General features: G+C 39.1%; 2 protein-coding genes across 2 annotated transcripts; both read left to right on the top strand.

Moving 5' to 3' along the window:
• Positions 1-4,862: 4,862 nt before the first annotated feature.
• Positions 4,863-5,743, top strand: LOC128264287 (serine protease SP24D-like). Its single transcript, XM_052999691.1, has one exon. It carries the CDS (start codon positions 4,888-4,890, stop codon positions 5,674-5,676), a length of 789 nt encoding a protein of 262 aa, XP_052855651.1. The 5' UTR covers positions 4,863-4,887; the 3' UTR covers positions 5,677-5,743.
• An 824-nt stretch (positions 5,744-6,567) lies between these two features.
• On the top strand, positions 6,568-7,506 carry LOC128264286 (serine protease SP24D-like). Its single transcript, XM_052999690.1, has one exon. It carries the CDS (start codon positions 6,600-6,602, stop codon positions 7,386-7,388), a length of 789 nt encoding a protein of 262 aa, XP_052855650.1. The 5' UTR covers positions 6,568-6,599; the 3' UTR covers positions 7,389-7,506.
• The last annotated feature ends 1,573 nt before the right edge of the window (positions 7,507-9,079 follow it).

The raw sequence follows: 9,079 nt of genomic DNA on the forward strand, positions 1-9,079 counted from the left end.
TCTGTATAGCGTTGAAAATCAAAGATACCTAAGTAATAAAAGGCTAATCAAATTACTTAATGATTATTGCTGTATACTTCATACCTAAAATTACATTTAGTTTTCCTTGTACAGTTTATTTATTGGGTTGTGTTAAAGTACATTTAAGAAGCTTCCTTTTTTTGCAGTGTCGGAAAAGCAGGAAAAGCTGCTGGGCTTGAAGGACGCTGAGGGGGGGTGGGCTTACGCCTCCTTTTTTGGCAAATGTCGCGAGTCGCGAGGCGTCGCTAACGTGGACATGGACATGAGCAATGTGCAATGGCGATAAGGAGGAGCTCTCGCAACGGACATGGCCAGCATCCCCATCTCCAATCCCCCTTTTTCGGGGGCATAATTGGCCAGTCAGTCACCCCGCGTCACCCCGCCCATGGCACTCCACAATCAATTGAAGCGTAATGGCAACAGTTCAATAACTTTTTGGCCATTCTCCATGGGATTCCATTGAAGGCTGAAGATGATGGCCACCACGCCGATGATGATGCCTCAATTATCTATTATGGATCTAATGAGTTGTCATGTTCGGATATTACGGGAATTGATTCGATAGCGACTTCTGTGTTGGGGACAGACGATAAAAATAGTTCAAGTTTATGGGGGTTTTTTTTTAATATCTTTTTAGTGGATTTATTTTTTGCTCCGCTGGCTTTCAATGGCTTCTTTTTATCTTGCAGTGTCTTTGATATATCCGCTCAGGTGATTGGTAATTTAATTATATTTTGATTTAAATGCTGTTAAGAGGAAATTAAAATTTGAATTGGTAAATATTTTAAATACCTTAATTGATATAAGAATTCATTCTTTCTTCAATAAATTAATATGAGCTTGTTGCTAATTATAAAACTAACTTGTTGCCAAACTTACCAATTGCAAATGTAAAAATATACCCTGATTTACATATAATTTAACCCTCCTTCTTTAAAGTAAATTTTTGTTTTAATGTTGTAAAATGTAAACACACATATACCTTCCCTTTAAGGGCATTCAAGTTTTATTTTAAGCCAAGACCCTGAGAAATGTCCTCTGCATTAATCAAATGCCAAAGAACTTAAAGGCAATGACTAATATTTTTGGCTATCAGCAGCGCCAAATGGCCAACGTTCGCCGCCCCTGGGAAACCCCCTATGTCGGTTTCCACCGACCACGCCCCCTTTTGACCACGTCTATGTGCATATTTAAGGCGGCTACCGAGACATACACACACACACACATGCATACATACATACATACATACATACATACATACATGCAATTGGTGGAGTATATGGTTTACCTGGCTTCGGCTTTTTGGAGTCACAGGCTGGGATGAAGGTCCCGAAAAAGGGGGGTTCCCTAGAATTGATGCTGCTGGTTTTGGCTTTCGGTGGTTCGCTATCATTGCACAAGTGCGCAAAATTTTGGACTCAATTCACGTGCTCGGCTGCCAAAATTGTTGCCTGGCCTCCGTACCGCCCAAACCCCTCAATAGCAGACCCCCAGCAGCCCACCCCCCCATCCCCCCACTGCGGACCGCCCCCTTTGGTACCGCCTTTCGCTCCATAAATTTGCACATTGATCGCCCTGTGGCGCTGCCTTCTATATATGTATGTATGTATATGTATGCATGTCTTTTGTCTGTATGTATTTAATTCGATAACAGCGCCAACGGTGAGGGAAGTTGTTCGAAGGATTTTTACCCGAACTCCGCCGCCCACTTTTCCACCCACAAGCAATGCACTCTCAAGTACAGTGAAATAGTTGTGAAACACTTTGCCAAAGATGAAAGATAAATCCAAAAAAGCAAATGGCAGCGCAAACGGCAGCGCTCATTTTTGCATAACTTTAAAAAATTTAATCAGAAAATTGGAGGACGTGCAATGGCACTTAAAGAAATGGGAAAATAAATTACTGTGTTTTTTTTTAATAATAAAATGCATCTATAATTTAAGCCATACAACAATTTGCTTACCATTCATTTTGATCTAATGCATTTCTAACTGAGAACAGTAAATAGAAGCTTAACTGTACGACTTTAATCTTATAAAATAATGCATCGATAATGAAAAAATCTTTATTGAAAATTCCTGGCTAAATGAAGCGTGTAAATCGGACCTCTGCCAAATCGTTTTAAGCAATCAAGTTTTGTAAACAAATAAATAATAATTTTACTAAACCTAAATAACGGAGGAATACAATTTTATATAAGTTTTGGAATATTTCTGGGTGGTTATTCGGTTTCATTTGTGCGGACTGCCCAGTTACTTAAGGCAACATTACAAATATAAAGTATTATATCTTAAAGTTGGAAATCAACAAAAGTCTTAAATTGTTATGGGCTTGTAGTGTTTGGCTAAAGTTGCGCTGTCGTGATCCCCATTGATTTTGTAATATAATTGCAAATAAAAATCGGTTGATTGAACAACTGAAAGTTCTCTAACGGGACGAACGAAAGCCGTGCATAATTTAAATGTCTGGACCTCATCCCGCTACCCCCCCTGAGTTCCACTTTTCCGACCCGCACTGACCGCAGGTCGTGGAAAGAGATGGAAACCGGGAAAAGGGCAGAAGGAAATGCAAAAAATTTCAAACAAGTGGAAAATATACTTTTGGAAAACCAAAGTATAAATACACTTACAGTTTTGTTATATATCAATGTTATCCGATTATTGGTGTTTGAAACAAAATATGAGATAGCCTTAACATTTTTAAATTAAAAATTTGTAGGTTACAATATTTAAAATTAATTATTGGATAAAGTTTTTTGTTTTCTATTAAAAATTTGGAAAAAATGTTCAAAAGTTGGAACTTGCTGAACTTGTCATAAAAGTTGCAATTGATTGGCAATTTTATTTATGGTCAATTTCCGTAAAAAATTAATGTAACAGCTTCTGAAAAATGCAAAATTTGGACCAAAAATAAAAATATCCAAGTCTACAGTTAAGGTGGAATATTATACCTTGATGAACTTGTCATTAAATTTCCTGTTAATTTCCTAGTTGACATTTTTTTTGTAAAAAATGATGATGATATAAAGCAATAAAACTAGTAAGCAATATAAAATTCATAGTGTTCATATCTAATTGTATATTTGATGATTTATTATCATAAATAATATTGCTTACATTTTTATTGGCAAAACGAAGGTAAGACTGACGATGAAAATCAAAATACCATCTGAATATACTCTTTAATAAGAGAGAATACCTCAAGCATCCGGCCTGCCACTGTCAATAATTAAGTGCGAACCTTGATATAAACTTTACGCCAACTCCGCTGACGGCCGGCGCTACTTCCGTTGTTTTTTTTTTTCAGAGTCTGCACTAAGAGAAATTTCGCTATAATTGGAAACAAACTGTTGAAATGGAGTCTGATTCTTTGTGGGCAAAGCTAGGTTAAGTTGAGTTATTTACCTAAAACCAAGACTATTAAATATTCAAAAAGCTTAAAAAAGGGTTGAAATTTTAAAAATTTTTTGCACTTTAAATCCCTTATGTATTTAAAAAACTTATAAATTGTTCGCTTATTTGTTTTCTTTAATTAAAAGTTAAAACAATGTTTTAAAGGTTAACTAAAGGTTTGTATATTTATATATATATATATATATGCCATGTTATTGGCGGAACGTTAGTACACATAACGTTTTGGGCTTACGAGATATTCAATATCAGTAAATCTTTCTGAATAATATCATATTTCCTTCTGTGCACTAACGATTCATCCTTTTCTTTTAGTCTGTCTGCGTTTATCCTTTCGCAGTCTCTTCTCTCTTTGCATTCGCTTCGTTTTGATTAAATTAAAAAGTTACCACAGTCTCAGTCGCCCACAAACACAAACAAACAAACACGCATACGATTGCAAGAAAACAAACAAATAAGTGAGGAGAATTCCTTTCGTCCCTTCTCTTTCCCACTGCCCTTGCCTCTCGCTCGCTCTTCCGGTGGCTGCCACGTCCTCTAATTGTGTCTTCAGTCATCAATTGTTGCCGTCCCTTTCTGTCGACCACAACCCCTCTCTTTCGCAACGCCAACAATGCAGCTTTGGATGAGCTAATAGATTTATCATGAATCGTTTCACAGTCCGTTAGCGTTATTGTTCTTGTGCCACTTCCTTCGCCATTGTCTTTCAGGTGTTTGTTGTTCTTCTCTATCTCGCTTTCTCTCTCTCTCTCTGTCTATCTCTTTCAAGCCAATTCTTCAGAGTCTTTCGGCATTGCCTGAAGCTTAGGTCACCAGGGAAAGCAAGTGAATTTGAATTTAATGTTTGGGGTTCTAGAAACCATAGTATTTTCAATGCTTCTCATTAAATAATCATGTTAATTCTTCTGGAGGCTTACGATTCTCACATAGATTTTTGCACTAAAAAGATTCCACTGCCTTAAAGTATGCAACATTTTTATTGATTTGGCAAGGTCAAACTATTGAATGAAATTCCCCATCAAGATTAGTCCATAAATTGCTTGTCTGCCACTAGCAATCGCCAAATCTCCCCGATAGTTGACCACTTCGATAAGATTGGTTTATACATGAGGCCTCAAAATAAATCGCATTGCGCGATAAGATATTACAGGCTTAACGGTAAAGTTAGCAGAGGGGTTAAAATTACTTAAGTCTTCTGTAGAATAATAAAATCAAAAAAAAATGTAATTGACTATGTTTCTGTGTTTCTAAATGTAATCAAATTTCGCAGAAACAATAACACTTAAATAACATTTTAAATATGTGAAACAATTATATAAAACATTGCCGCTACTACATTTTAAATGCTTTTGTTCACATAGCGGTTAAGTATGGATAGTGCGATGCCATAAATCAAGTAGAGGTAGCAGAGTCAATATAAGAAGGAACACCTACTTGGGCTTTGCCCATTTGAAAAATGAAATCCGCTCAAGTTACTGCCCTCGCGACTCTGGTCGCCAGCTGTTTGCTGCTTCTGGTGCTGCCCGTACAGTCGGCACCCGGTAAGCTGAACGGTCGAGTGGTCGGCGGCGAGGACGCGGCCAAGGCGCAGTTTCCCCACCAAATCTCCCTGAGGAACGGCGGCTCGCACAGCTGTGGCGGCTCAATTTTGTCCAGGAACTACATCCTAACCGCCGCCCATTGTGTGACAAATCAGGATGCGAGCGGAGCTCACATTCCCATTGCCGCAGAGCGCTTCACCATTCGAGCGGGCTCAAACGATCGGTTCAGTGGCGGAGTATTGCACCAGGTGGCCGAAGTGATTGTCCACGAGGAGTATGGCAATTTCCTCAACGACGTGGCCCTGCTGCGACTGGAAACCCCACTGATCCTGTCCAGCAGCATTCAGCCCATCGATCTGCCCACCGCGGACACGCCAGCGGATGTGGATGTCGTAATTTCCGGCTGGGGAAGGGTCAAGCATCAGGGTGATCTGCCGCGTTACCTGCAGTACAACACCTTGAAATCGATATCCTTGGACAGGTGCGACGAGCTGATCGGCTGGGGAATTCAGAGCGAACTGTGCCTGCTCCACGAGGCGAACAATGGCGCCTGCAACGGGGATTCCGGCGGTCCGGCCGTCTACAACAACCAGGTGGTGGGCGTGGCCGGGTTCGTGTGGTCCGCCTGCGGCACCAGCTTCCCGGACGGATATGCCAGGGTGCACTTTCACAACGATTGGATCAGGAAGAACTCGGATCTGTGAAGGAGATGAAACCAAAAAGCAATGATACAAAATGATAGTTCAATAAAACTTTGATTGATGATTTAAACTTTACAATGTGTACTTATTTGAAAATAATCGATATTTGACTATCGATATTGGTCTATCAATCGGTTTTAATTAGCAAATGTTGCTTTATATTAGATATCGCCATAAGACATCTGTAAAAGATCAGGAATTTTATCGATAGTAAACGTTGGGCTTAAAATATTTATATAAACTATCGATATGCTTATTGTTAAAGTACTATCGATAATGTGCCAGCTCTACATTGAGCTCCTTAATGGGATTTTGTGGGTTAAATCCCTATTCTGTTTAAAAACGCACTAGGGATTCAAAATACATATTTAAATGGTTTGACCAGATTGCTAAATTATTTTCAATGTTTATATTTACATTTAAATAATAACTTCCTGAATAAAATCACTTCCAACAAAAGTCACCTAAAAATTCAGAATTATACGATTTCCCCTTTGTTACCCCTAATTATCCCATTTGATACTAAAATTTTGAAATCCATTAAATGGCAGGCTATTAACCGCACCTGCAATTTCCCCCTCTTGCCTGTTATATCAAAATGCTATAGTTCTGCGCAAAAAAAAAAAAAAAAATAAATCGATTGTTGGTGTTTGCCAAGGTATAGTAGTTTTTAAAACTGCCAAAGAGCAAGCAAACTGGCATCAAGATTAGCCAACAAGCCATAAAACAATTATCAATGACAAAATTCCCAATCGCCGCCACGCTTCGATTAGATTAAAGGCCGCACCACAGAACACCAGCTATATAATAAATCTCGTCGGTCGATGATAAGATACGATAAGATAGGGTGTGTTGCAAATCAGGAGCCCTAATCCCCGGCTCTATATAAGGAGCTTCGGCTGGTCGGGCCTTGCCCATTTGTGAAAATGAAATCCGCTCAAGTTACTGCCTTCGCGACTCTGGTCGTCAGTTGTTTGCTGCTCCTGGTGCTGCCCGTACAGTCGGCACCCGGTAAGCTGAACGGTCGCGTGGTGGGCGGCGAGGACGCGGCCAAGGCGCAGTTTCCCCATCAGGTTTCCCTGAGGAATGGCGGTTCCCACAGCTGTGGCGGTTCGATCCTGACCAGGACCTACATCCTGACCGCCGCCCATTGTGTGACCAGTGAGGATGAGAGTGGCAATCTTATTGCCATTGCCGCGGAGCATTTTACCATTCGAGCGGGCTCAAACGATCGGTTCAGTGGCGGAGTTTTGCACCAGGTGGCCGAAGTGATTGTCCACGAGGAGTATGGCAATTTCCTCAACGACGTGGCCCTGCTGCGACTGGAAACCCCACTGATCCTGTCCAGCAGCATTCAGCCCATCGATCTGCCCACCGCGGACACGCCAGCGGATGTGGATGTCGTAATTTCCGGCTGGGGAAGGATCAAGCATATGGGTGATCTGCCACGTTACCTGCAGTACAACACCCTTACGTCGATTTCCACCGCAAAGTGCGATGAGCTGATCGAGTTCGGATTCGAGAGCGAACTGTGCCTGCTCCACAAGGTGGACAATGGCGCCTGCAATGGGGATTCCGGTGGCCCGGCTGTCTACAACAACCAGCTGGTGGGCGTGGCCGGATTTGTTGTGGGCGGCTGTGGGTCCACCTACCCGGATGGCTATGCCAGGGTTTACTACTTCAGGGACTGGATTAAAAAGCATTCGGATGTCTGAGGGACTCAAAGGAAATAAAACTTTTTTTTGTTAGTTGTAAAGATACATAAATGCAGGATATTATTTTTTGATTTTCAATGAGTATTACTTATTATTACAATAAACAAAAGAAACAATACATACAAATGCTCATGAAATAAGGTAACATTTTATTATTTCTATAAAGAAAAGAAGAAAAATATTGACCTTAAGCAAATGTTTTCAAGTGATTTTTAATTTCACGGGACACAGGACGGCTTTGTTGTGCGGCCTAACTAATATTAATTAACGTATCAAGCAAAGACATAGTGACAAACTATCAATAAATTTTAGTATATTGGGTTTATTTCTGCGCTCTTAACAGATAAGCTAGAGTTCGTGGAAGCACAAGTGTCAATGCTTTAATCTAGCCAAAAAATAAATATTTGAAAGTGACTAGTCATGGTATATACTTATAAATTACATTTGTTAGATAATATATAAGTTTGTTTTGACCATTTGCAGTGGATATTTTGCCTATAAATTTACATGTGTTTTGTAAAATTCACACCGCCGAATCGTTGAAATTTTTGGCACCCTATTTGCCATTAAAGTGTTGGGCTGCCCTCATCTCCCGGCCCCCTTTTGTATGATACACATTTTTTGCATATTTGTCAAGCAATTTTACTCTAAATTTGCCAATTATGCGCATTTTTTGAGCGTGACCCGAATGGCCACCAATACCCATCCGAAAAATGGCATACCGACATGGATTTACACTTGCGAGTGTATGGGGAATATAGGCTTTTATCGCTTTGGCTACATTGTCTCCTGGCCATTGTTTTGGGCGAGGGTAGCTAGATAGTATTAAATAAAATATTTTAAATCTTATTGGATTGAAAATTAATTTAAGCCTTTATAGAGAATTCTTTTTGGTTTTTAATTTCCATGGTTTTCTATATTTAAAAAGTATGTAATATAGGCACCGTAAACTTAAAAAGTAATATACTTGTTATTTTTAAAGAATAAAGTTATTCACTAAGAATGAAATCTGCATAAGTCCAACAACAGTAAAATGAAATTGAAATTCAATTAGTGAAAAATTAAAATTTTTATTTATATTTAATGTTATTATGTTAATTTATAAATTAAAAATTAGTTGTTTTTTGTTTTTAAGAGTGTCCACAAAGCATACTTTAAAAATCATGCAAAAATCAACACTATTGAATTTAAATAATTAAAAAGGGTTCATATGGAAAATATCAGTGTTTTCATTGTCACGTTTCGGTTTTAATTAAGACTAACTAATTGGTAACTCTTTTGCCCACCCTCGCTCATCTTTGGTGTCTCTTTTTGTCTCACTTATTGGCCATGTTGTTGCTGCGATCTCGCGCATTTTCAAACTTATATTGGCATAATTTATACTTTAGCAGCATTTTTATCGCTGCGCTCGGCACGAAATACCAAATACAAAATACAATAAACAATGGGCCGCAGCCGAGGAATAATAATAGCAATAACAACATGCCCGTTCAATGTTAGTCCCATACAAAAGACCAAAAACCAGAAAAAAAAAATTCCGCCCTTAACCCCCTGCCTTAACCCATTATGCTGCATTTTCAGTGCGCCGTACTTTGCGTCACTTTGCACGCTTTATTTATTTACGATTTTTGCGTGAGCCTCGTTCGATTTTTTGTTTTTGCTTTTGTTTTGGTTTATTTATTTTATTTATT

The sequence above is a fragment of the Drosophila gunungcola genome, unplaced genomic scaffold, assembly GCF_025200985.1.
Source record: "Drosophila gunungcola strain Sukarami unplaced genomic scaffold, Dgunungcola_SK_2 000064F, whole genome shotgun sequence".
Taxonomy (NCBI): domain Eukaryota; kingdom Metazoa; phylum Arthropoda; class Insecta; order Diptera; family Drosophilidae; genus Drosophila; species Drosophila gunungcola.